Source organism: Lynx canadensis, chromosome A1, assembly GCF_007474595.2.
Source record: "Lynx canadensis isolate LIC74 chromosome A1, mLynCan4.pri.v2, whole genome shotgun sequence".
NCBI classification, from domain to species: domain Eukaryota; kingdom Metazoa; phylum Chordata; class Mammalia; order Carnivora; family Felidae; genus Lynx; species Lynx canadensis.
Window position 1 is genome coordinate 79082156 of NC_044303.2, and position 27821 is coordinate 79109976.

General features: G+C 42.0%; 1 protein-coding gene across 1 annotated transcript in view; it reads left to right on the forward strand.

The window, feature by feature from the left end:
* Positions 1-27821, forward strand: part of MYO16 (myosin XVI) — a 493885-nt gene that overhangs the window by 277033 nt on the left and 189031 nt on the right. Inside the window, exon 21 of the mRNA XM_030314012.1 lies at positions 24889-24961. Coding sequence (XP_030169872.1) covers positions 24889-24961 — 73 coding nt within the window. The remainder of the gene's footprint in view (positions 1-24888; positions 24962-27821) is intronic.

Genomic DNA, 27821 nt, shown 5'->3' on the forward strand with positions numbered 1-27821 from the left:
CTTTGTAACCCAGCATGGCACCCAAGTTACACTATAATTAAAACATTTCATTTGAACAAGTGACTTTACCTAAAGGGTTTTATTGACTCTTTCTTAGAGATTTAAACCCTCTCCCCGGACTGGCACCCATTGATAAATTAATCAAATCATATCTCATGCATGGAGATACAAATGCATTCTCTCTGGACTGAAGGTATATTATGGCCTTATGAGCATGAGAAATGTAAAAAAAAAAAAAAAAAAGATAAATCTGGCAAGAATACTGTTAAGGAATATACAAAGCACTTACATTTGTTGAGGAGTTCCTGTCTGTCTTAGGACCAGTTAGATGATGTGTTTCAGATTAGTGATGCTTCCTATTTTCTTCACTTTGTGGATTATTTGACGAAAGGTCTCTCTGGTTATCATTTTGACTCATAGCCTTACTTGCCCATAAGCGGTAGCTTTTCAGAACTATTTATGTTCTAAAAATTATAGTCATCCATGGCATACTTGGTTAATATTCTTGTCACTAACAATGACTTTGAGCAGCATTGAAAGCAGAATTCACACGTGTGCTCGTCTTTGAATGAAACCCCTTGAGAATGTCTTTGTTGCCCATATAGAGTTCTCCACCAGTTTCCTAAAAATTGCTGCCTTTAGCGATTTCTTGGAAAACACTAGAACCAACATGTATTAATGGATGCTTCTTAAAGAAACATGGACCTCTCAGAAGAGTCACGGACAAAGGGGTACCGAAGTCCTCGTTAAAATGTACACTTAGAAATCCCACCGCACACTGCTCCGCACGTGCACAGCACAGTGTGGGAGTGCAGGGTGGGGGTTGTTATCTGTATTTTAGCGACTCTACCTTAGAGTTTGGTATGGTGAGGATTCTTGGTTTTTGACTATTTATTATCAGTTAATTTGTAATTTTCCTTTAAATATGGAGATTATTCACAGCATGATACTAATATGCTAAGTCTTGCAAATTAATCTTGTATAAAATTATTGGCAACGCTGCTGAAATTGACATTGAAAAAATTAATATTATCAATCCGGCCGCACAAAGAAACTTCTAGAAAATTTCCATTTGACATTTAAATCTAACAGAGCCTTAAATGTATATAATTGGAAAAACTTATACATAGTCTTGATGTTTGACTACATACACACACACAGAAAACTATATACACACGAACCTTGGAAAGCATAATATTTCCCTTTCAGTGGGAATATTGCTGCTGTGTCAATATGTAAATTTTGGTGGTGTTAGTGCTATCTTTTAAAATTTGTGGTGTTAGTGCTATCTTTTAAAATTCTTTACTAAGCAAATGAAGACAGGGATTAGTGGGAAATTAGAAGTGATTTAATGTATTACAAGTTTAACTTAGAAGACATACTATTCTCAGATGAGTCAAATTTCACATTTTTTTCCCTCTCATTTCTCCCCTGGGTCACCCAAACCTAAATTTAAATCTCAAAACACTGCAAAGAAAGGTTATGTTTGCAGTGTTTCTAACTCATTGAAATTCATGCAAAGCTTAAGGATTTGTAGATTTACAGACCCATTTCCTAAGTCTCAGAGAGGTCTCAACACTGGGATAAACTTAGGTTTCAATTATTTATGAATCCCCCACTTTTTGGATATGTGTAATCATGTCAGAAACATTATATAAGAAATGTGTATCCCATGGTTAAAGTTGGTGAGTGCCCTTCATGCTGAAGGGGAGTATCTTTCACACCACATTTTTTTTTTTTTTTGGTGAATTCTGCAAGAAAGAATCCCTGTAAATAAGATGTACTGTAACAAGTTATTAAGAGAAGTCAAGCAGAATTGAAGCAGATGACATTTTTGTTCTTGGAATGCTGGACCCATTTCCTGGATTACAGCAGAACAGCAAAAAAATTACTTTCTCTACCCAGATTCAAAATAGCGCCGCTTCTAAGTTGAAATCCTGGGGTATGATGTGGGAGATGCTGATGATTAGTTAATTAGGATGAACAGCAGCCTTTGCAGTACCTGCTTGGCTAGTATCTCGCCAATAAGATTACATCGAAGACCCCTCCCCACCTGCGGGGCGCTATGGTATTCATGTCTTCGTAGGCTACCCGCACCAGGGACCCACCCGGCTGGGGCAGCTTTCGTCCAGGGGTCACACTCTGTGGTCAGGGCACTCCAGAAACTGAAACACGCTGAAGCTTTATTTATTGGGATTAGTTGAAAATGATTTGGTTCAAGTAGGCAAAAAGGAATAATGATAAAAATAGCAACAGACAATACACATAATGTATTATATATGTTATTATATGACATATATATTATATATGATGTATAGTATGACATATGGTGTAATAATATAATACCTCTGTCAGTTTAAAACTTTTGTGTTCACAAGGTGCATATGTATCAATCAGCTTCAGCAGAAATCCTGTCGGGGCGCTTGGGTGGCTCAGTCAGTTAAGCGCTTGACTTTGGCTCAGATCATGATCTCACGGTTCACGAGTTTGAGCCCCACATTGGGCTCTCTGCTGTCAGCACAGAACCTGCTTTGGATCCTCTGTCAACGCCCTCCCCCAACCCCTCCCCTGCTCGTGCAGTCTCTCTCTCAAAAATAAATACACACTTAAAAAAAGGAAAACGAAGAAATCCTGTGAAATAGGCAAGAACAACATGTTATTGTGGAAGCAATGTCAGCTCTGGAAAGTTGTGATGCGTGAACAGCCAGCTTCTTTATCCCCCCTTCCGATGCACCTGCCTTTGAGAATGCCTACACAGATCAGAGTGTCGGTGTTTAATCCACTTTCCAAGACATTTCTTTTTCTAAACTATAACTTTGACCTGTAGAGTGAAGGGAGTCCTATAGCCTGTCAATCTGTCAGAATGTCAGCTCTTCACTCAGTGCTTTCATGGTCTTTGGAGGGCATTAGGATATAATAGCACTCACCTTCATGTCTGATCCTCAACCAAGAAGTAAGACAGTCGAGTAGGGCATTAAGAGCCAAGACACGGAGTCTGTGAAGGAGACAACAGAGCCGAGAGATGCCTGCCGACGGTGAGCAAGCTGCTTCTGACTTCTGCCCTCCCGAGGCCCGGCTTGCCCGGTGGTCCTGGTTGGCCTTTCAGAGGTAGTGCTGGGAGCAGACCAGCAGGGACCCTGGGAGGAGAGCCCCCAGCCTCCTGCCAGGGCCTCCTCCTTCACATCGCGGTGGGGGATGGTGCTCCCGCAGAGCCCAGGAGACTTACAGCCGGTGGAACGTCCCCCCGTGAGAGGAAACCCCAGGACCAGGAGGAAGCATCTCTACTTAACAAGATGTGAGTGCTCATTTAGGAGCTGATCGGCTTGAAAGACCGAAGGCCGATCTGATGCCAGAAGGCACGTAGGCTTTGGGACTCCTGTGCTGAGTGAGCTGGGTCACTTTTCCTTGGATTTCCCAAAGGATACAGCTGAACCCATCTGTCTTATGGTGTGACGGGCCTGCGCTCCTGCAGGCCTCAAGGTGTGGTCACTAGATATGCAGGAGGCCCTTACAGTTTACTCATAACTTGCTGCTTGTTCACATTGAGTTGACAATCTTCAACAATGAAAGTGTGATTTTAAAGTAATATAGAATAGTTTCTATAGAAACACTGATAAAGTAGTTACCTTGTATGTGACTTTTCTAGTATTACTTGGCCTCGACTCTACTGCATGTTGTCAGCTGACATCTAGTGACTGATGGAGCCATAGACAAATTCCATGTTGAAACCACGTGGGCATCCATATGTGAATTCCGATAACTTCGTATGTAGACAATTGGCCACCACCAAGAATACTGGAAACACTGGCCTTCTAGTCCGTTCTCCACTGGCCAGTTTTTTCTCAGCAAATCCGAAGCTATATTGTCCAGGTCCTTCCTGGGGAAATAGCCCTTCTCCCCAAAGAGAAGTCTTCCCTCGGACACTTTGTTCACTGCAGTCAGACCAACGTTGAGGTGTGCTTACTCTTCTCAGGAGTCTTTAAGATGATTTCCAGGGTCTCTTTTCCCCACGGAGGTAGCTTACCTGACTGGGAAACAGCAGTATCCGGCAGCTTGAAGATTCCCCACTTCCCAAGTGGACTCAATCCCCTGTCTGCCTTGTGATAGCAGATGTGATGTACAAACACTTGGGGACTGTCATCTCCTATATTCCTGTCCACGAGTCTTCCTGTAGCTCTAAGTAGGTTTCTTTCCGGGCCCCACCCGCTGTGTTCCAGAACATCATCTTATGAACAAAGTTTGTGACATAGAGAGGATTCTGGATACATTTCCTTAATACCTCCCTACTTCCATAATTTATTTTCCCTCATCATTGTAGAAATCCTTCTCCATTTCGCGATATTGGTTGGCTATTTTTAGTGTAACAGTCACAAGAGAAAGTCTTGCTCTTAAGTATTTGTTGTTCTTTTACTTAATAAAATTACAAACCTTTTGAAAAAGATACTAGGGAGACATTAAATTTATCTCTGATCGGAAAAGGCAGCATGATGGACCACACTGTGTTGGCCACAAGAAAATGTTTCTTCTATTGTGTCAACATAAGTAGACTTGTCCACAGCTCTTCAAATCTGTGGTATTACTACATGTCTTGGTGTAACCACTCTAGTAAATAAGTGTTATTTGTGGCATAATGAAAACGTGTTCTTATGTCTCACCTTCCCTTAAAGAGTGTGGTCTGAGGACGATGTTTATGACCCTGGGGAGCACAGAGGTAGGTCCCAAGGCTGCTCTGCTCCCAAATCACTGTTCTGTGAACTCTTTGTGTCCCCAAATATCCAGTGTTGAGACAGGAATTAAAAGTGTCCCAAGGTGGGAGTCCTCTCTGTGTGGTAGCTGACGGCCTTCTAGGAAGGGAAGGGCTCCCATGGGAGATGTACTTTCCTGTAGCTGGACAATGGTTACGGTTGACCTTTTCCTGGCTCCTCACAGGTTTCTCCCTGTAATCCTCAGGGTGTGAGAAGGGCATTTCTTCCTTCCTTCATTGCCCACATGCCACCCGTGCTGGGGCAGCCCCCTCAGGGCAGGCTCACAGCACAGACGATCTAGCCCCCACACTTCCCCAGGTGTGCATCTTGGGTTTCTCTGGGTCGAAGGTAGAGGAGGGCTTGGGAATGGGACAGCGCCTTGAGAAGTCACAAGCATTTTCATTATTCACTTTTTATAACTTGTAAACAAAATACATGCTCTGAACTGCAATGAACTTTTTCTAAAGGATATCATGCGTGTGATTCTAAAATGAGATAAATGTTGGAGAGCCTAACGAAAGTATCATGAATAGCATAATTTAAAAAAAATGATAAAATAATTTTTGCCACTCCTAAACTTGGACCCGTCTCACAGTGCAACACTTCCATCCCGGCGGTTGAATTGGCAATGTTACATTTAAAATGATCACTTTTCGGGGCGCCTGGGTGGCTCAGTCAGTTGAGCTCAGGTCACGATGTCACAGTCTGTGAGTTCAAGCCCCGTGTTGGGCTTTGTGCTGACAGCTCAGAACCTGTGTCTTCGGATTCTGTGTCTCCTTCTCTCCCTGCCCCTCCCCTGCTCTCTCTCTCTCTCTCTCTCTCTCTTTCTCTGTCAAAAATAAATAAACATTAAAAAATTTTTTTTTTTGTAAATGATCACTTTTCCCTAAAGTGACACCTTCCCCAGAATTCTGGTGCAAACTTGGCCCCTGCAGAGACCCCCCACGGGCCAGGAGGTTCTTGAACCTCAGAGGGGTTGTGGGAACCTTGAGAGAGTCCCCCAAATGTTCCCCAAATTTCACTCATGTTCTTCATGTGTTCTGAGTACAATGGTTTACATTCCTGAGGACACCTGAGAAGTCGAACCTGTGCAGCATTTTCTGTTTCACCATTAAACACACCCTAAGAATAAATAGACTGAAAGTTATAGAAGGTTAGCATACGGAGGTTAAGAGACCAACGAGGTAGAGTGAGATCGACCATGTGCTTGATTTATTTACGAACTTACTTATTTGTTCATCCCTTCATTCCTTTGTGCACTCATTCATTTCTGTCTGCCTGTTCTGAAATCCACATTTTTTGGGCAGCACGATTTGGCATGCAAATATATGCGGTAAATAAACTTGAGTTTCAAGCATACATATGGAGATTTGGGGGTTTGTACTGAGCCTTCGGTTTCTTAAATATGCTTACACTGTATTACGTTCTTACAATATTTTAGTTGAGCTAAACATAAACATTTAAAAACTTTATGATTAATTACATTCGGCTTCAGTGACTTATAGAAACTTTGGACGAGTTCCCCAAAAGTGTCTTCAGACACCAAAACTGACAGTTCATCTTCCTCATTTTCATCCTGAGTCGTCATGTATCCACACCCGTTCCCCCTGGTTCCTCCAAGAACCTCGGTTGGTGCCCGGGGTTATCTGAGGATAATGAGAAGACGCACACAAAGTTGTCCGCGTGGCACCTGATGTGGCGGGAGTGGCTGCGACTGTAAAATCGTGGAGGGTATGGCTGGAAAGAATGTTCCAGGTTTATGGCAGTCTGTCTGTGGAGAGGGAAGGTTCTGAAGAAATGCAGATGGGCGGCATGTTGAAAACCTGAGATGCGGTCCAGTCTCTTCCACCGAATTTGGACTTGGTGACCTTGTTTGTTTTGGGGAGTGGCAAGTAGGGGAACTGTGTTGCTCCCTAGAAATAGGGATGTCGCTGTTCACGTACACTCCCGGATGGGAGGGACGTTTTCTGTTTGCTCCGTTGTCTTTGCAGTAAGCAATGACAATGGATGTGCCCTGATCAGTTTCCATATTCTGTCCTTTCTGTTTGGACATGCCCATGACTCGCTTGCCCGACTAGTCCAGAGCGCAGTGTGTGGTCCTTGATTATTGCACAGATGAGGTCTACGTGGGCTAGAAACCATGATATTTCCCACTCAGTTAGGGGGTCCTTGAGGAAAAACTCACGTGGCGGGATGCCAGCTCCTAGCTGTGGACAGGTGAGTAGGCAGTGCCTGGACTATGTTCTGGCTGTGACTTGAGCAGAGAGCTGGTGCTCTCAGGGGTGGGGGGCCCTCTGAGCACCTGGAGACAGGTGGGAGAATGAGGTCAAATTGGAATGAAGGCTCCAGGTTTTCAATATGAAAAGTGATGCTGTCTTTCACGGGAGGTAGGGGGTCACCACCCCAGCAAATGTCTAGAGTCTCTGTCCTTCGATCAGCAGACTAAGATTGATTATGGAAAGAGAAAAGAGGGCTGTTGAAAAGATATCACTTGTGGAATTTCTCACTCTTCAATGCTGCCTCTCCTACCCAGGAAAACTGTAGTGTGTGGTTAAAATAACAGACAGAAGGGCCACCTGGGTGGCTCAGTCAGTTGAGCATCTGACTTTGGCTCAGGTCATGATCTCATGGTTCGTAAATTCAAGCCCCACATTGGGCTCTGTGCTGACAGCTTAGAGCCTGGAACCTGCTTTGGATTCTCTCTCTCTCTCTCTCTCTCTCTCTCTCTCTGCCCCGCCCCCACTCACAGTCTGTCTGTCTCTCTCTCTCAAAAATGAATAAACGTTAAAAATTGTTTAAAATAAATAACAGACAGAAGTGTTAAACAGATACACCAGTGAGAAAGAGAGCCAGACTGTTTTAGAGAGGAGTTGAAGTTTTCTTCAGTTCTTTTCTTGTTTTTTTTTTTTTCTTTTTCTTTTAATTCACATATCAATTCAGTGATTTGGTTCCTGAAATCATCAGCAGGATGTTTTCTGTATTTGGCCCTGCTTCTGAATGCATATATTCTGATAATAAAGAAAAATCATTTTGCAAGTTAGCATGGAACATTCTAGATATCCAGAAAGATTCCCATCGGCATAGTCACCAAATGGCAACCAGCAGTCTGGCTGGGGTCTTGGCAGGGGACGGCGGTGTCAGCCCGCGTGCCACAGCCGATGACTCACTCGCTGAAACGAGAAAACAGAAACACGTCCCGGGGGACATAAATTTCAGGTGCTGTCACCGAGGCAGGTGAACCCACTCCTGCCCAGCATCTGACACCCCTGGAAGGGTTGTGAGTGTCCAAATGAACGTGGAGATTTCGTGGTAAGATTGGAAGAAGCAAGTTAATGTCCAGACCTCAGAAAAATTGCCCTCCTTCCTTAGATGAGACTTGCTCTTTTCTCTTCATTGGAGAGAACAAATATTTCCTGGAGGGAAAATGGAAGCATAGCTTTGGAGAGCTCTGCAGGCTGGGTTACAAAAGGAACCTGTGTCAGCATTTTGGGTAATGTGTATTTGGTCTGAAGACTGTCTCGCTGAACGGGGGAGGGGGCCTATCTCGACCTTGGTGCTCCGAAATGAAAATACAGAGGATTAACTGGGTCAGCCGGATATGTGGCTTACGTTGATCTGGGAAGTCTCCTCAGTTTTATTCTGCTGTGAATTCAGTTCATATACTAATCATTTTGAATATTTACTTGCACATAGGCACACGTTTGTGGGAGTTCCAAGGATTTTAAGTAGAAAGTAATATTTTTCCCGTTTATATTGGATTATGTAGGCAAGTTTGTTGTGATCACCCATTTATCTCTCCTTGAGGCAATCATGTAGGGCTAATGTACTTACGAAATGTTATAGTGTGTTTTGTTAGGTCAGAGTTTAGTTTGAGAATCCGGTGAAGGGCATAAACACAGACTTGCACATAGAGTCCCTCACGTAATTTCTGGGGATGAATAGACCAAACCCACCCGAACAAAATCCATGTACCTGGGCTGTAACGCTCTTTAAATTTGTTTATTAATGAATTTAATACTTCTGAACTTATGCTGTCAGTGTGGTTGATGGTGTCCTGATAGTTCTTGAGGATTTCTAAGTCAAAGTATTTTTGGTAATGATTTTGTGGCTGAGATGTTTTTTACTTAAAAAATTATCATCAACAGTTTCAGAAAACCTCTGTGACTTTTTTTTAAATTTTTTTTCAACGTTTATTTATTTTTGGGACAGAGAGAGACAGAGCATGAACGGGGGAGGGGCAGAGAGAGAGGGAGACACAGAATCGGAAACAGGCTCCAGGCTCTGAGCCATCAGCCCAGAGCCTGACGCGGAGCTCGAACTCACGGACCTCGAGATCGTGACCTGGCTGAAGTCGGACGCTTAACCGACTGTGCCACCCAGGCGCCCCATCCTCTGTGATTTTTAACAACATACCCTGACATACCTTCTAGTAGATGAATAACGATTTTTCAAACACTAATAGGGCAGTAAGCATGTTGACCTAGTCTGTGAGATTATATTTGGTAGGTTAGATTTTTAGCTATAACTGAGTATGGGGCAAGGATCTCGTCTGTCAGGGCCAGGAAGTCAGAAAGGTGGTTTATAATGCGCTGGGGGGCCTGATGGTGCTAAGGAGACAGCATCTTTGTGCTATACTTCCAGCAGCCATTAAAAATATCTTTTGGATTACGGTTCATACCTGGACTGTTTGCACAGATCATCTCTACTTTACCTACCGCCTTATGACTGTGTCAAATCCCGTCTCCAGGCTGTTTGTTTGCCTTCTTGAGGGGGATTTGTCATTACTTATACCTGCTTCTTGGGTTCCACAGGATGCATAGACCTTAATCCAAATCGGGTGTGTGTGTGTGTGTGCGTGTGTGTGATTATATTGTTCTTAAATTATTTAACCAGAAGGCTCTTCTTTTTTCTTTGAAATGTCAGGTGCAACCTCTGACTTTTTAAAAAGACTTTTAAAAGGCTATGCAATGTGGCCATAACATTTATACACGTTCTTAAGAAAGTACCTTTTGTTTTATCTTTTGCCAAGAAACGAGGCCAGTTTGGGCAGGTTAAATCTTTGAGCTACAAGTTTGCTGTTTCGTCTTCTCCAAGGTGGCAGCCATTGGGAGCGTCCCTGGGGATGAGAATGGTCCATCACTGTGACTTGAATATCTCAAAAGGGTGCAACAGCATCATTACCCTGCCAAATGCTACCCACAGATGCGTCGCCTCTGTGTTAGCTGATGGCTTGCCATCATTCCCTCCAGCTGGAGGCTTTAAGTGGGCTGTGTTTTACTCCTTCCTCAGCCAGATGAGGAGGAAAGATTTTCTTGAAAAGGAGGAACGGGATTTTTCAGAATATCTGTGCTCCATCATCCTCCCAAGTAGGGAGAGAACTTGTACGATTATCTCCTGACTCCAGATTTAAGTGTCTTCTCCTTGGGAACTACCCATGTCGCTGATTGGACAATCTGTAGTGATTGTCAACAGTGTGGGGTAGGGCAGGGCTTGGTGACCATCACAAAGCAAAGGGATATTAAAAATAACTTAAATCTTTTTACCGGTGGGGCGCCTGGGTGGCTCAGTCGGCTGAGCATCTGACAGTTGGTTTCGGCTCAGGTCACGATGTCATGGTTCATGAGTTGGAGCCCCGTGTGGGGCTCTGGGCTGACAGCTTGGAGCCTACTTGGGATTCTCTCTTTCTCTCTCTGCCCCTCCCCTGCTTGTGTGCTCGCTCTCTCAAAATAAGTAAATAAACTTAAAAGTATCTTTTTGCCAAATCACACACATCTTCCCCGTAACACTTAAGGAATAGAGAATTTGAAATACCCCCCCCCCCCCCATCTTTTGGGGATGAAATAAGTGAAGTAGCAGTCTAAATGGTAAGCTAAGTGATAGGCAAGTGGAGTAAGAAAAAAATGTCTAGATATTAAATGCTTTTTCACCGTTATTCTGGTAAATTGGTAATTAATTTCCCCAAGAAAACATCTGACCGTATGATGTATTGAACCTCACTTGAAAATCCTAAGTAAAATCTCATTCCCTCATCCTTCTCTCTCTCTCTCTGTCTCATTTGATATGCATTTTATAAATTCTGGTTAAAAGTTCAAAAACGGTCAGAGACATTATCTGTCCTCAATTAGAGACACAAAACTGGGAACGAAGTGAAACTTGCTTCTGAAGTAAGGATCGAAGGTGTAAATGAATCCAATTAAAAACCAAATATTTACTTATTAAATAAGTTTTAATTTTCTCCCTTAACAGTTTATTAAAATGATTATCAAGTTTTAAACTCTTTGATGGATAGTACAAATCAAAAAGACATCTGCAAGAGAGATAATCTAAAAATCCAGACCATCGGTTCCTAAGTCATTAAGAGTTGGCAAAATGTTATTTTGTACATGACTTTATCAATTATAATGGACTTAATTCTTTAATAAATGAATTTATATTATTCATTCCCAAATGCCTCATAGAAATACTCAAACACCTGCTGTGCATTTGTGGGAAAAAGAAAATAGACTTACCCAGTTTTTTCTTTATCTGTTTAACATATGATATCTGTCTTCATGAAGGGTCTTTTTGTGGAGGTGGGGGAGATGTACGCATCAGGAAGGGTATGGAGGGTGTGGCCAGGTCAGTCACTCACCTCCTATCTAGAAGGAACACTGCCAACACTCACCACTTCCGCTTCAGACTTTTCACATAGAAGAAGGGAGATTACAAGTAAAAGCTCAAGTTCCTTTTGTTTGCCGACAAAGATCCTTTCTTCTTCCTCTTCTGCCCCAGATACAGCAATATCATCAATCCTGGGTAAATTTCCCACAGTTTTTTTTTTTTTTTTTTTTTTTTTAATTTGTTTAGATGTTGTTGTTGCAAATCTGTATAACATTGTGAGACATTAAGAATTGAAGACATGCTGGGGCGCCTGGGTGGTTCAGTTGGTTAAGCGTCCGACTTCGGCTCAGGTCATGATCTCGCAGTTTGTGAGTTCGAGCCCCGTGTCGGGCTCCATGCTGACAGCTTGGAGCCTGGAGCCTGCTTTGGATTCTGTGTTTCCCTCTCTATCTGCCTTTGCCCCGCTCATGTTCTGCCTCTCTCTGTCTCTCAAAAATGAATAAATGTTAAAAAAAAAAAAAAAGAAGAAGAAGAAGAAGAAATGCTATCTTGTGCCGGGACACGGTGGTCTGACTTCAGGCCCCTAATAGACAGCCTTTTCCTTCCTCAAAGTCCCCTTCCATTTGTTCCTGAAACCCTTAGATTTTCAAAACATCAGGAATTTACTTCTGTTTATATGAAGGATTGATAACATTTTATATTTTTAGTAAATTTTCCACGATCCCTCCCCCACTTATCCCCAATTATTAGAAATGCTTTTTTCCCCTCCTGATTTTTAATCTGTTTCACTAAAACTGTATCAAGAACATATTGTTTTAATAAGTAAGTCCTCATATAATAACTTTTTATTTTCCTCTCCGTTTTGGTTATCCCTGGATCTTTACGTTTGCATATGAATTTTACAATCACTTTGACCAGTCCATAAAAAAAAATTCTTTGGGGATTTCAACTAGAAATACATTTATAGATTAATATGGGGAGAATTGGTTTGTTTAGATTCTTTTCTGCCATACATATGATCTTTATTTCTATTTGTTCATGTATTTTTTCTTAAATATCTTTGTATTTTTGTCAATTTCTTGCACATCTTGATTTTTTTCTATGCACTTGTACTTTTTGTTGCCATTTTTCTATTACATTTTAATTTGTTTATTGGGAACTCTCAATCTTGCATTTCATATGTTGATCTTCTATCCAGAAACCCTGCTGACTTTTCTTATTAGTTCTAATAATTTTCCTGTGGAATAGCTTAGTATTTTCTAATGTAAATGATCATAATTACTTTTTTTTTTCTCTTCTTTGTGTCTTATGTCTTTTATTTCTTCTTCCTTTATTGCATTGGCTAGCACGGCCAGTATAATGTTGATAATTTGTGGTGATAGTGGATATTCTTCTCTTGTTTCCAAATTAATGTAATACCTCTAAATATCTGCCGTTAAGTAATCTGCTTACTTAGGATTTCAGAGATAATCTTTCCTAAGCGTTTTCAATGTAAAGCTTAATGTAAAGCTTTTTTCCTGTACACATTGAGAGTACTGCGACTCTCTCCTTTTCTTTGCTCACGTTAGCAAGCTATGTTGACGTATATATATATATTTTATGTTGAAAAATTCTTCATTTAGAGTGTGAATTCTGTTTGGTCATAATGTCCTAGATTCAATTTTCTAGTGTCTATTAAAGATGTTTACATTTATTTTCACTAGTGAGAAGAGATTCTATTTTTTTTTCCTTCTTATCCAATCCTTTGCTCTCAGGTTTATGTGAAAGAGAAAATCGCGTAGCTTTCTCTGTTTCTCGCCTCTCTAAAACGGTGTGTGCTAAAGGAAGATGGTATGTGCCCTGAATGCCTGGTGAAAGTCTTTCTAAAATCTTTTCAGGTGGTGGAGGGTGGATTGCCTTTTGAATACTAATTATTTTATGATTTTATTTAATTTATTTTTTAACATATATTTAGTTTTGGGAGACAGAGAGAGACAGAGCATGAACAGGGGAGGGGTGGAGATACGGGAAAATACAGATTCTGAAGCAGGCTCCAGGCTCTGAGCTGTCAGCACAGAGCCCAACGTGGGGCTCGAACTGTGAGATCACCACCTGAGCCAAAGTTGGACGCTTAACCAACTGAGCCACCCAGGTGCCCCAACTACTCATTATTTTAAAGTTTATAGGTCTAATCAGATTGTTTTGTTTCTTTTTTAAGTCATTCATATTTTGTGGAAAACTGTCCACTTTAGTTTTAAATGCATTCACCAACTAAATCATAGCTTTGCTTTACAGTCCTTCAATCTCTCCTGTAGCTGTAGTTTGACAACATTGACATTCCTGGTTGTTTATTTATGCCTTTGCCCCAGTATCACTGAGGAATCTTGCTTGAAACCTGCCTCTGAAAATTATTTGTCTTAAAAAATCTTTTTTGTTTTCATTTCTCATGTTAATGTTATTCCTTTTATTAGGTCCTGCAGTTTCATTATATCCCTGTTTTCACTTCCGTTGAATTTTGCTTTTTTGTTTTTGTTTTTTTTTTCCCCCTACTTCCTAAGTGGAATGTTTGTCTCCTATTTTTCGATGATTTTGTTGACCCTGAGTCTGTAAAGTATCTCCCAAGGACCTAGTGCCTTCCAGACGCTTACCATGTAGCGCTCCCTTTGTTGTTTAGTTCTAAATATTTTGTCTTTATGCTGTTTCAGAGATAAAATAACAAACAGTTTGTCAGAAAAATAAATTTGACACACCATGTTTTTCTCTCCCTTCACCCAAACTGGGAAGTTTTTTCCCCATTAAATAATGAGATTTCTTTGATTCTTATGAATATAGTATGAGTGACTTCTATTTCTGTGTAGACTTATTTAAATCATGGTGCTATCGCCATGACAACCAGAACTACACAATTTAGCAAACTATCTGAGACAAACCTGCTTTCTAAATAATTCTCCTTCTGCTCCGTTTCCTTACCAAAACACCCATATGTATAATGATTTCCTGAAGAGCTAAGAACCTTTTCTCTGTAATTGTACATTTGTTTTTCATTAGTTTGGGAGATCCATTTTTTTTTTTCCAATAGAAGGATCGAGAGGAATGAAAAATATTAGAGTTTTACCAAAGCAGCATTTATTGTAATGCTCAGACAAAATTTTAAATTGCCACATAATACATACAAAATAATGGTTAAATTTTTACCACCCTTGTTATAAACATTACCAAATACTGTGGACACAATAACGGACACATTTAAATATTAATCATGATTGTGTGATAAATTGTTTGAAGAACAGTGCGGATTATTGAACCAATAAATAACCATGTACTTTTCCCTTAAGTACATGTTTTCAGGAGATGGAAAAAGAGATTTGTCATAACTATGAGAATATGACATTTTTCGTATCAGACAGGGGTTGCTTCTTGTTTTCGGTAACGACCATCATATAAGTTGCAAATATTTTTTGGAGACTCAAACAGATTCAACAAAATGTGTACGAAACTCGGTGATTTAGAAGGCTAATGAAAAACCTCCCAGCCTTCTCCTTCTCCGGTTCTTTTTTGAGCCCAGCTTGCAGAGGTTAGAGCTTGTATATTTTATCCAAAGGATAAAATTCATCGCACTGCTGGCCATGCCCACTCTCTTGTTTTACTTCTAACTCGGGAAATGCATTTGGCCTCTTTTCCACCCCTTGATAACCTGTCCTGCTCAATAGAGTTAACCAAATCTGTATTTATTGTGCTCCTCTGTGCCTGTCATTTGAGCACAGTGGCTGTTCTGCCAGAATAAATAATGCTGCAGTGCCGTTCAGAAATGAGAGCACAATGTCCCAATCTGGCTCTTGGTGACCCTGTCTCTCCCTGAAGAAAACACCAGGGAGGAAATGTCAGTACTGCAAGCTTAAAGATTGTTTGCCTGTTTCTATTACAATTTTCTAATTGAGGAGGATGTGCTTTTCAACGTTTTTGGGTTCTGTCAGCTCCAGATATGTTGCTTCATATACCATCTCATTAAAAATACATTTCCGGGGCGCCTGGGTGGCTCGGTTGGTTGGGTGACCGACTTTGGCTCAGGTCATGATCTCACAGTTTGTGAGTTTGAGCCCCGCATCGGGCTCTGTGCTGACAGCTTGGAGCCTGGAGCCTACTTCAGATTCTATGTCTCACCCTCTTTCTACCCCTCCCCTGCTCACGCTCTGTGTCTCTCTGTCTCTCAGTAACAAATAAACGTTAAAAAAAATTAAAAATACATTTCTAAGCCTGGCTACTGTGCAGATGTTAATATGTGATAAAGGTGTACTTACAAGAAAAAGATGCAGTTATCGTGGTTATCATTTATTAGACATTACCTATAAATGAGCTGGGCTTTGTGCCAAGGATTACTGAAGTTAATATTGACATTAGCCATGAGGTGAGCATTGTGGACTCCCTGTTTTAAATAAAGAAACTGGAATTCAGGTTTAGTAAGGGGCCTGTTTTAAATAAAGAAACTGGAATTCAGGTTTAGTAAGGGGCCTTAGTCACACAGTCTGGCAATGATGGATTTCACGTACGAACCCCAAGTATGTTGGGATCGAAACCCAAGTTTTCCCCCAAACACCTCCCACATTGAAGACTGCCAGAAGAATGATAAGAAAGCATAGTTTTAAAACTAAAATTTTAAATTAACCTTTTCAAATATAGATGGTGTCTTCATGTCCCATAAAATCGTTATGTAAAGTTTCAGATATTTTTATATGGACATGACCCCGAGAGCAAGGTTGTTCTCTGCTTTTTTTGTAGGTGGACTTCTGACATCTTGAACAGGGCTTTGCAAAACTAAGTGTTCTGTATATATTCACTGAAAAGGTGAATGAACTAAAAAATGAATTAGTTAGAAGCCCTTCTCAAGAGAAGAGGCTTTGGTAGATTGAGTGGTCCCAGTCCTTCATTTCTCTGCGTCCGTGTGGGGAATATAGTAGGACTTTCAACACTTCTCTTATCGAGAGTTAAGTCTATTTCCCCTCTCTTTGAGCTTGAGCTGCGCTTGTGACTTGCTCCAGCCAAGACAATACAGCAAAGGGGAGCCTGGTGGCTCAGTCGGTTGAGTGTCCGACTTCGGCTCAGGTCATGATCTTGTGGTTGATGAGTTCAAGCCCCGCGACGGACTCTGTGCTGACAGCTCAGAGCCTGGAGCCTGCTTTGGATTCTGTGTCTCCCTCTCTCTTTGCCCCTCCCCTGCTCAGGCTCTGTCTCTTTCTGTCTCAAGAATAAATACAAACATTAAAAAAATTTTTAAAACTGGGGCGCCTGGGTGGCTCAGTCGGTTGGGTGTCCGACTTCGGCTCAGGTCATGATCTCACGGCTCGTGGGTTGGAGCCCCACATCAGGTTCTGTGCTGACAGCTCAGAGCCTGGAGCCTACGTTCAATTCTGTGTCTCCCTCTCTCTCTGCTCCTCCCCCATTCATGCTCCGTCTCTCTCAAAAATAAATAAATGTCAAAAAATTTTTGAAAAAATTAAAAAAAAAAGAATACAGCAAAGATAACTATATGCCAATTCTGAGCCCTTATGCAGATCTGTTTTCTCAGATCCCTGTCACTGCTATGTGCCTACGTCTGGGGGCTTGCATGTGGAAAATAAGAAATAGTCTGTTAGCCAGCCAGTCCCCAGCCAACCTCAGGCCCTCGGGTGAGATCAGCCTCAACCTGATGGCAGGGCTGAGGGGTCATAATAAATACTTAATGTTTTCGTTTACTGAGTTTGGGGACAGGCGGTTATCCAGGAACAGCTGCTTGCTACAAATCACTGTCTAATCAATTTAATTTTCACAGCGCCTACTTTGAGCCACAGATTGTATTTGATTCATTCGAAGGCAATTGTTGGAAAGACAGCTATCTTAGGGATGATGTGACAGATGCTGAGATACCTCCCCACTTCCCAGTGTTCCCAAACGCTTGGTTCCCTCATCTGGGTACCCAAATCCCAAACCTTGGGGTGAGGAAGACTTAGGTTCCTCAAAACTTCCTATTAAATTTCCCAGAAACATCCAGATGTGCTCTTTAAAACCTTAAGAAGCCAGCTCTCATAAACAGGAGGGCATGGGTGCAAAGAGAACCACTCTTAAGGGAGAAAAGGAGCTCTGTTAAAAGAGCACGATCATTTTGCGGTATATGCGTGTATCAGATCAGCACGTGGGACCCATTAAAGGTGCAGTGCCGTGTGTCAGTTACATCTCGGTGAACCAGCGGAAAACAGGAAAGCGTGGAGAGGAGAAAATGGAACATCGCTTTTTCCTGTGGTCTGTAGCCAGTGGATTGAAGTGTTACGTTGAGTACAGTAATTTTATCTTTTATCTGGGTTTTAATTTTTTTTTTAAAGTGTTAAAGGAAGCAGGAGACCAGGATTTCTATTCTGAGCCTGACACTTAACTTTAAAGAAAGCTCTAGTAAGACAGTTATGCCTCATGAAACTTAATTGTGTCAGTCCCCAAAATTGTAAGGTTCATATTCCATTTGCCTGTAGATGGAGGCTTGGCCTTTGCAAGCCTCTGGCTTGTTTTTGGTTTCAAGACCTCTGAGTCTGTGATTCCCAGTCAGGGTGAGTTGGCAAACAACAGTTACACCCAAATATTTGGTAGCTCTTAAAATATGTTTTGCTGGATAGATTGCAGCCATCCGTGAGTTGCAGGACCTCAGGACACATCGTTTCCTGATTGGGGTGGCTAAAGTCAAAATGATTTTATGTCACATGTTATTTGATTTTTGTTTTGACAATTTAAAAAAAAAAAAAAAACACTTTTCCATGGATAGCCCTGTATAGATGGCCTATGTAATAGTTGCACTTTTATTAAAACTGTGTGTGTCTCAAGACCAAAGACTACATCACAACAATTCTAATTACCTAATTTGTGATGATCTAAACTGGTTTGAAGGATGGAAACAGGCATCAGATACACCGTTGGCTTGTTTTCTCCATTCTGCCTCTCTCCTTCCTTCTCCATCTCCCTGCATCTTCTGTATCCACCTGAGCCTTACTTAGATCAGAACCACAGAAAGAACCAGGAAATTGGCACTAGGACAGTGTCCGAGAAGCTCATAAAACAAATACAATTTTTCAAGAAAGGGTTGTTTTTGGTTTTGTTTTTGTTTTTATGGTCAAGAAAGAGTTACCCATTCTCTTGGGGAGGCAGAGAGCACAGCGAGCTGGAGAGCTCTGAACTCGAGCTAAGAGCGTGCAGGTTCAGATGGCCACAGGACAGAGGACACACTGGAGAATGTCTCAACGGCTCATTTAAGAAACAGAGGGAGCCCTAGAGCCCGAAGCTACGTGCCTTCACAGACACCGATCTTCGGCAGGTGTTAGTACGCAAAGAAGTCACTGTGGTCTGAAATTGAGGCTGACCTCTCCCGGCTCATTGTTCCGCAGATTCGCTGCAAGCTGCTTGGGGATGGGCACCACCAAGTCCTCTACTCTGAGCTGTTGACGGGCTGAAGGACGCGGCGAGGCTTCCCTGTACTTGTCAATTACAGATTGAAATCGTGAAGAACTATCCAGGCTTTTCCTTCCATCTGCAAAGCAGTGTTCGGGAGTCCCTTCTCACCTCTCCTAGTTAATGCTTTCCAGCTGTGAGTTGTAGCTTTCGCTGAGAGGGAGGGTTTAAGTGATCTTTTATTATTTCTGCTCTTCTTATATGTGGGGAGGGTTCCTTTCCCAGCTCCTGTAGGCCAGAATCAGGCTGGGTTCTAGGACCAGCAGCTGGCAGTCGATTTCTGCGGTAATTCACAGGGCTAGTCTGGGAGGCGGGGCTAGTCTTGGACAGCCTGGGTTCAAGTCCTGGGTCTGTCTAATCCTGATGGGTGCCGTTGGGCAACTTAGACCTTCACTGTCCTCTCAGTATTCTTTTCTGTAGAATGGGGTGATCACTGTACTTACCTCACAGGCTAGTCGTTAAGGCCAAATGAAATAAAGCATTTGAAATGTTTTAACAGTGCTTGACAAACACAACTCCATAAAACGGTGGCTCAGATTTTTACTCCCAGCCCAAGATTTTCTTGTATATCCAGGCTAATTAACTGCCATTTTCATCTCAAGAGGTCTCAGCTTTTGACTCCCTAACTTCTCTTTCTAGTGGAAGGAGTGCAAAGAAGGACTGGAACCATGTAGGCATGCGTGATATCCGTGGGCTAGTAGGAGGCAGACAGCTGCTTTGGTGACAGTGTCCCCACCCATCACCCGGTTCCTGTTCAGCTTGTCAGCAACTGCACACTCTTTCCCTAATTTCTGACATGTTTTCAGAAAACAATAAACCTCATGTACTTTGCTTCAGTCAAAGAATAAAAAGGAGGGACTCCCCAAAGCAAGCACCCCGGAGTCCCACCCTTGCCTCCTGGCACAGATGAGCAAACACCTTGCGAGATTCAGATAGGCTGCAGGACTAGTGACTGGCCTCCACAACGAGGCACCTTGTGGGTTAGGTTAACTAAATTCTCCAGCATGTGGGTGGTAGACTTGGGGAAGGCCAGATCGTGGCCCAGCATCTTCAGGAACTTCGCACCCATCCCCTCTGTGTAAGTGCATTTGATCCCCAGGGTGGGGTGTCTGGACAGGCGGATTGCTCTAGTCTGCAGTGATTTTAGATTCCAGTCTTCCCCCCCTCCATCTGGGGTCTTCTAGGTCAATGATCAGCCAAAGAGACTGATTCAGTTCCGGCTGCATCTAAGGGTTTTGCATCAGGCAGGATTGAGCTGTTTCCTAAAATGGCTAAATACCTAAGATCACTCTGTAGTTAACCTTTCAAGGGATGATCGAGGACAGCACCTGACTTGTGCAAACCACTGGACCTCTCTGCCCAAATAAACTTAGTTCATCCATGTTTCAGGACAGACATTTTCTTGAATCCGGACCTTCCTCCCTTCCTATTCTTGCACACGTGAAAGGCAAGAACAAAACCAGACAATTGCCTTGGCGTTTGATGTCACCTCTGATATAAGAGGGATTGTATTTTACTAATAAGTTACTGCAAGCGAGGCAGTTTTGTTAACCGTAGGGAAAGCCTTCAGTAGAATCCTAAGGCTGAATGTGAAGAGACCATCTCATTAATATGTTAATTCTGCCTGTGGGATCCAATCCTGGTGGATCAGATGACCTCTGTCTGCTCCTCCCGGCTAGAAATAGGATGTTGGGTTAAATGGCTGTGTAATACGAGTCAAGTTATCAATAAGAAAAATGACAGTAAGGCTGACTGCCACGCGGCGTGGGCACTTTGCTGGCTACAAGTTCTTGTGACCTTTCTGCCTGCGTTGCTATTGCAGTAACAGACCCATATTTCATTCAATCATAAAGGTTGAAATAGATTTTTGAAAAAAAAATGAACACATTAGGTCTGTCAGTAGTTGCAAAATGGATCCTTAAGATGCATTAATTCCCCCCGCCCCGAGTTGGGTTTTTTTCTTCCTTCCCATCTTTTTCTTTCATAATGTTTTTCTTTTGCGGCCAAATTTAGTTTGGAATCCAGTATCTATGAAGTATGGGGAAAAACCCTATAGAAGGAGTGCTCTTTCAACCACATCTATGCTACTCTAAGTTGCGAATTAATCATCTACCGACCCGAAGCTGAATTGGAATCTCTAACACATTTTGCTCGCCCAAACACACCTGGGTGGCCCCCACATCCTTCCTCTGCATGCCAACAGAAAGTCACCTTCCCTATGAGAAGGGGAAGGGCATAGGTGGTGACATCGGGTCACTGATAGCTCTGTCCCTTTTTCCCAGTCTCCCTCAACACCATGCACTATAAATATGGTACCGCTGTTGCCAAAGCCAGCGGGGAATCGGGCAAGGAGTCAAGGCCTGAGTGGGAGATTCTGGTATAAGTTTGCATGAAATATCCACACTGGAGACCAACACGTGGCCTTCAGAGCACAGCCCTGCTCTCTCTCCCTGACCCTGGGGTCCCTGCTGCTTCTCCCCGTCCTGGGAAGCCAGATGCCCTTCTCTGCCCTCACTGTTGGGCTCCACCCCTCTCTCTGCCCTGAGGTAATTGTTGTTCTTTCCTCCACCAACTCATAAAATGCCCAAAATGTGTTCCATCAGATATATATTTTTAATAAAAGTTGATGATGATGAGTAATCTAATATCCAGTATAGAACATTCTATTTATTTATTTTAGTTTATTTATTTTGAGAGAGAGAGAGAGAGAGAGTGGAGGAGGGGCAGAGAGAGAGAGGGAAAATGAGAGAATCCCAAGCAGGCTCCGTGCTGTCAGCACAGAGCCCAACGCAAGGCTTGAACTCGTGAACCGTGAGATCAAGACCTGAGCTGAAATCAAACGTGGGATCTTAACCAACGGAGCCCCCCAGGCGCCCCCAGTAAACATTTTAAAATGAAGACATCACCTGTAGGCCTACCAGTGAAGACATCTATTGCTAACAGGTGCTTTACTTGTGTTGTGCCACAGATTTACTTTTTAACATGGGTGAAATTATACTACGATGCGCTCAGTATACAAATGGTATAAATTGTTTCCAGCTTAGGTTTTTTTTTTTTAGTTTTAGTTTTAGTTTTATAGCTTATTGCTGTTCAAGAACATTTCCCGTGTTTTTGCAGTGTCTTTGTAAACATCAAATATTAACTGGTCATAAAAATATAGTATTTCAGTATAAAAACCTTAGAAAATGCAGAACAATAAAAAGAAGTAAACAAAAGCATCTCCATTTCTCTTCTTGGGCTGAAGAGGTCATAGTTCTTCTGAATATATAATTGGCCTTATTCTTTATGTAGAACTTACATAGTGCTTTCTATTAACTTGATAGATTCACTAAATTAACCCATGAGAGGATGCATGCTGTTTAATTAATCATGTCTCTATGTGGGGTCTTTGTTACTTCTTTTTGTTGTTGTTACTATAGTGAAGATAATGGTGGGCACCCTTGTTTGTAGGTCTTTAGTTGCATTTCTGATAATCATCTGAGTATAGGCTCCTGTCTATGGAAATCCTGGTTCGAATGATACGAGGGTGCCAAAGCTTTTTGCCACGTAACCAGTTGTTATTTAAGACTCTACCAATTTAAGCTCCCAGCAAAAGTGTGTGGGAATATCGTTCTCATCCTAATTTTGAAAATTTTATTTCTTTTGTAATTGTAATGAGATTGACATTTGTGATCTACCTGTTAGCCCTTTATGTTTCTTCTGTGAGCCCTCCTGTTCATTTTTATAGCAGGTGGAATTTTTTTTTCTTTTTAACTTTATTTATTTTGAGAGAGAGTGAGAGCATACACAAGCACAAGCAGGGAAGGGGCAAAGAGAGAGGGAGAGAGAGAATCCCAGGCAGGCTCAGTGGCATCAATGCAGAGCCTGACACAGGGCTCAAACTCACAAACTGTGAGATCACGACCTGAGCCGAGATCAAGAGTCGGACGCTCAACCGACTGAGCCACCCAGGCACCCCGAAGTGTTTTTTTTAAAAGCAACTTGCAGTGATTAGAGACGCACTGTCTACAGGCTCTTGTCCTAGGATTTTATTGACAATTGTAACAACCATCTGGGTGGAGAGATAATACTCGCTGCCTTAGTTTCATAGATGATGAGCCTGTGGCACAGAAAATTCTAGTAACTTGCCTACAGTTGTCCAACTAAAAAGTGTCTGAACCAGGATTCCTACCCAAGGCTGAACATCTCCAAAACTGGCAAGCTTTGTCACCCTTGTCACCCAGCACCTACAATGGAAACAGTGCAGCTCATTATGTGAAACGTGCACGCGCGCGCACACACACACACACACACACACACACACCCTAACACAGCAGCTCATCTTACACCTCAGCACCACCACCACTGAGTGAGCATCACCCCGGTGTCCCCCTGTCACACTGTAAAGTCATCAGGGTGGAAGGAGGCAAGATGACGTGTGACTGGACACGTGGGTCAACCAATCAGGAAAAAAAAAAATCTATGAAGATAAATGAGAAAACACGTTTTAAAATAACACTTTCCTCTAATCATTTTTAATTTTATTTCTACAAATACAAAAGAATCTGGTATTTGTGTCATCGTCCTTTTAACCGTTTTCTTTTGATTTTTCTCAGAACCGAAAGCAGAAAAAACGATCACCTTTGTTTACTTGTACATTTTCAGAGCTTCTTGCTCTAATGTTTATCTCTCTAATCTAGGTAGAGTTTATCTGGACACACAGGGTGAGGTACAAAGCCAACTATTTTTCCCTCTGAAAAGTTAAATCAGTGACCTGGTTACATCCATTTAATGACTGTCTCTTTCCCTCGCTGCTTTATATTCTCTGCCGTGTGAAATTTGTGTTAAGGGCTTTTAAAATACTGTCTTTCCTGCTTACGAAGCTCATATTGGTACCATCTACAAGAACTAATCCTAGAGACAAGATATCATAGAATCATTACTCTGTGACAAGATATCAGAGAATCATTACCTTGCCTTTTAATGAGAAATTGGTCATTTAAGTGACATCTTACAGACCCTAAAGCATGACGGTTCTGCACTGATTGTGCAAACAAAATACAGGCACAAAAAGAAAGTTAGTTTCCAGTTGTGCGGTTTGGACCAGTCAAGTGGACAGAAAACAACACCAGCGTGTGTATCAACTAAGGTGGTTGAAGGTGCATCAACTAAGGGATTGAAACAATCCACGATGATCGAATATCACAGCCATTGGCAGAGACTCAGGACAGCAGTCCTCCTGATGATACTCCAGAGCAGGGCAGTGGGAAGGCTGGATATGTGCCCGCCTGCTGACCAGCATTCCAGAATCATCCGGGGCTTTCTGTGTAAGAAGCCACCTCATGCCCTGTCCCTGTGGTGCCCCCGCTCCCCGCAGAGTCCAGGATGTTGGGGCTCCCACCACCCCTAGGTTCTCCTCCCTGCTTTCTTCACTCACATGAGGTTCCTCATCTGTGGCTGGACCTTCCAAGATGCCAGCAAACTCCAGGAGAGAGAGTTTTCACCAAAAACAGCAGTATCATAAGGTGCTCACGCCGCTTTCTTCCAGTTGTACGCCCACGGATCATCTCCTTTGTTCTTCTTTGTTTATGAGGATTTCTTTAGGAAGGTCGCTCTGTACTTTTTGACGTGGCACAGTTCGGTCTATCAGAGAAGGTGCCCACCGCTTCATCATGGCTTGTACCGCATTGACACGTGATGAAGAAACTGCGGGACTTACTGCTCGTGTGGTCTAACAAGAGACAAGGAGGAGAAGGAGGAGCTGCTGAGGGCACGTTGGCAGGTTGACTTACTTTCCAGGGAAAGCACGCACAGTTGAAGTAGAGACACAAAGACTGTTTCAGAGGAGCAAATACGGGGCCACCCATATACTGTCGCATCCTAAGCTTAGAAATCAGCGTGTTGTACTCCTGTATCTGTGTTTAAATTAAAGCCTTAAAAGAACACTTTTCTTTTTCGGAGCTTTTGTATGAGACTCTGAGATAATTGTTGGCTGTTTTTAGTTCTACTGGAAGGTGATATGCAAAGTGTCCCGATGTCTCTGACCTGGAGGGGGGATGGGGCCAGGGGTCACGTAAGGGCTGTACGTGTGCTTGGTCACTGATTCGCTGTTTCCTTTCAGCACACAGACGTTGGATATTGGAATATTGGACGTCTTTGGTTTTGAAGAATTTCAAAAGAATGAATTTGAACAAGTAAGTGCGTCTCTTTTGAAACTTTATCACTTTCATGTGTTTTTTTTTTTCAGCTAATAAATTGACTCCTTTATTCAGTAGAGACTATCTGCATGATTGCTTGCAAATACAGAATTAAAATAAGGCCTTTGCTGTCCTGTTTTAAAATTTGTATCCCTAGTTCATGGGCGTGTCCATCCTCTTTACGTGGCCTGTAAACAACGGGCATATTTTTTTTTTTTTAAACTGAAGTACTTGTTTTAAAAGACAGTGTTGAGCTGAGTTGTGCTTACAGAGATGTTGTTTCAACAAGGTTTGAGAGACAGAGGGTGTCGCTTTGTGGAATCAAGGCAAAGGTCTTCAAAAACCTTGGCCAAAAATCAGAATGGAAATACTCCATCATGCTAAATACTGTTACTTGTAGGTTCGGCTCTGTGTGACATTCATACATATGCCTGTCAGAAACTCGTAAAAAAAAACAAAACACAAAAACAGATTAAAGAGGCACTGATTGTTTTTAATCCACTTACAATTTAGGGCACTTTGAAAAGTACTAGTGTCTTTTCTTGTTTTTTAAGTATCTCCTTAGTAATGTATGATTCATGAAATCAAAGTAAGCATATCTAAACTTTAGTTGTTAAAGAAGAGAGTAGAAAGAGAACTTGTCCAGGGCAGCAGGGAAGGAGAGATAAACCAATAAAGAGGTATTGGTGGAAAGAGAGAAAACCAGGCTGTGCTACATCATGGGAAGAATCACAAGTGGGCCGTGTTTAGGGAGAGCTTTGAATAATTATGTCATTTGTTCAGGTTTATTTTTCTTTAAGTTTATTTATTTATTTATTTATTTATTTAGAGAGAGAGAGAGTGCATGAGTCAGGGAGGGACAGAGAGAGGGAGAGAGAGAATCCCAAGCAGGCTCCGCACTGTCAGCATAGAACCCCAATCGGGGCTCAAACTCACGAACCCTGAGATCACGACCTGAGCCGAAACCGAGAGTCAGACGCTCAACTGACTAAGCCACCCAGGTGCCCCTGGGTTTATTTTCTCAAGGCAGATGATGTGGTGGTTAATGACACCAGATGTGAATTTGAAACCCCATTCTGTGAGCTGTCTTGGTCAAGAGGAAGAAATCTATAACGAACCTTGGTCTCCTTTACAAGAGACTTACAGAGCTGTGGGGTTTAAGCCGGTTACTGGCATAGAGGTTCTGGCATCATTCTTCTAACTCATGTCCGTGTGTAAGAAATCACGGAGGGCCACTGTTACTGTTGTAAATGGGAACACTTGAAAACCTTTTCAAATTCAGCCTTATTTTTTCCCCCACGAAACACTGGTGCGGCATCTTGTGAATAGAGACTAAATCATGTTGACTCACCTAATCCAGGGTGAGTCACCATGAATCATATTCTTTACAAAACTTTACAAAAGTCTGCTATGAAATAAGACCATAGACTTCTTGTCCTTTCGGACTTCTGTATCCACGGCTAAGCAGGGAGAGGGGGACTGTGGTTTTATTTATTCGTCACTTACTGTAAGGAGACTAGCGATGCACAGGGGAACAGGGCAGTTGAAGGACTGACTGGTAAGATCGTGGGTCCGCAGGCCATGACTGGGATGCATCTCTCAACACGAGTAGTTGACCGCAGTCTGGAGGTGGTATTGATTCTCGACATTTTTGCCTTAGAAAACGTGCAAGCTGCCATGTCCCTTAATGACACTCCCTGGTTTCTCCACCTCCTGGTAAACAACATGCAGAAACCACAGGTGGGGCGGTGTCCTCTCACAGTCTCTGTGGGGCCACACTCCCAACCCCCTTCTCTACACCCCACATAGTTATCCATCCAGTCTGTGCTGATGACCGAGATGTACAAAGTATTTAAGTTGTTTCCTTATTAAAACTTATTTGTTTTACTACAGTTATTTGTACCCCTTCCTTATGTTTTCTTTCTGGTAGCTATTTTAATTACATATTTTAGAACGTATTCGTAGCCTGATATTTTCATATCGCAAGACATGGCATGTTTTCAGATCTAAAGAATGAGTCTCTATTAAATACCAAGAGGTAGTTTGAGGCACGGCTGGGTAAAATCTCAAAACCAATTCTTAGATTTAAGTTAGGGAAAAAAAATATTTTTTTCTTTAGAAAAATGTACCTTTTTCCTAGGTTTGTTGGGCTGTGGTATACAATTGCAACTAGGAGCCATTCAGAAGAATAAAATTATTTTCTTTGTGATGATTTCAAATCTCTTCTCATAGTGGATTTAGCAGATTTCTAAATCTGAATGTGAACTTATATTAAAAGCTTTGGTTTGAATGCTACATTCTAGATTCTTGAGTTGCTAAGACAACGTGAACTTCTTCATTTTATATTCCATTGCAAACTTTCAACAAAATGTTTAACAAATCAATATTGTGTTCAGAATCAAACCCGGAAGAATATTAGTGCCTTTATAACTATGTATTTTATTCTCTTTTGAGCTTTTTGACCCATCTATCAGCTATTTGCTAGAATGTCAACTCCTGCGGCATTGAAATTGTGTCTGGTACAGCGTTTTGTATATAACAGAGACTTAGTAAATATGTTTTCAATTGAAATCTTAAGAATAAATTCAAAAGAAGACATCTTCAGAGTGGATCTCCTAGCGGTTTTCTTACTCAGGAATAAATGTATGTATGTCAATTGTTCCTCCATAAGCAGCCTGACAAATGTTTAGAACAGGGACAATCGGAGGAGATACTAAAAAGCATTTCAAAACCTCAGCATCTCCAACCTCAGTGTCCCCAGGCAGCTCTAAAAGATGGGCCTTTGTGGTTCCTTAGATACGAATTTATTTCAGTTAATAGGAAATGCTAATCCTGTTTTCTTTGACTTTTAATGAAT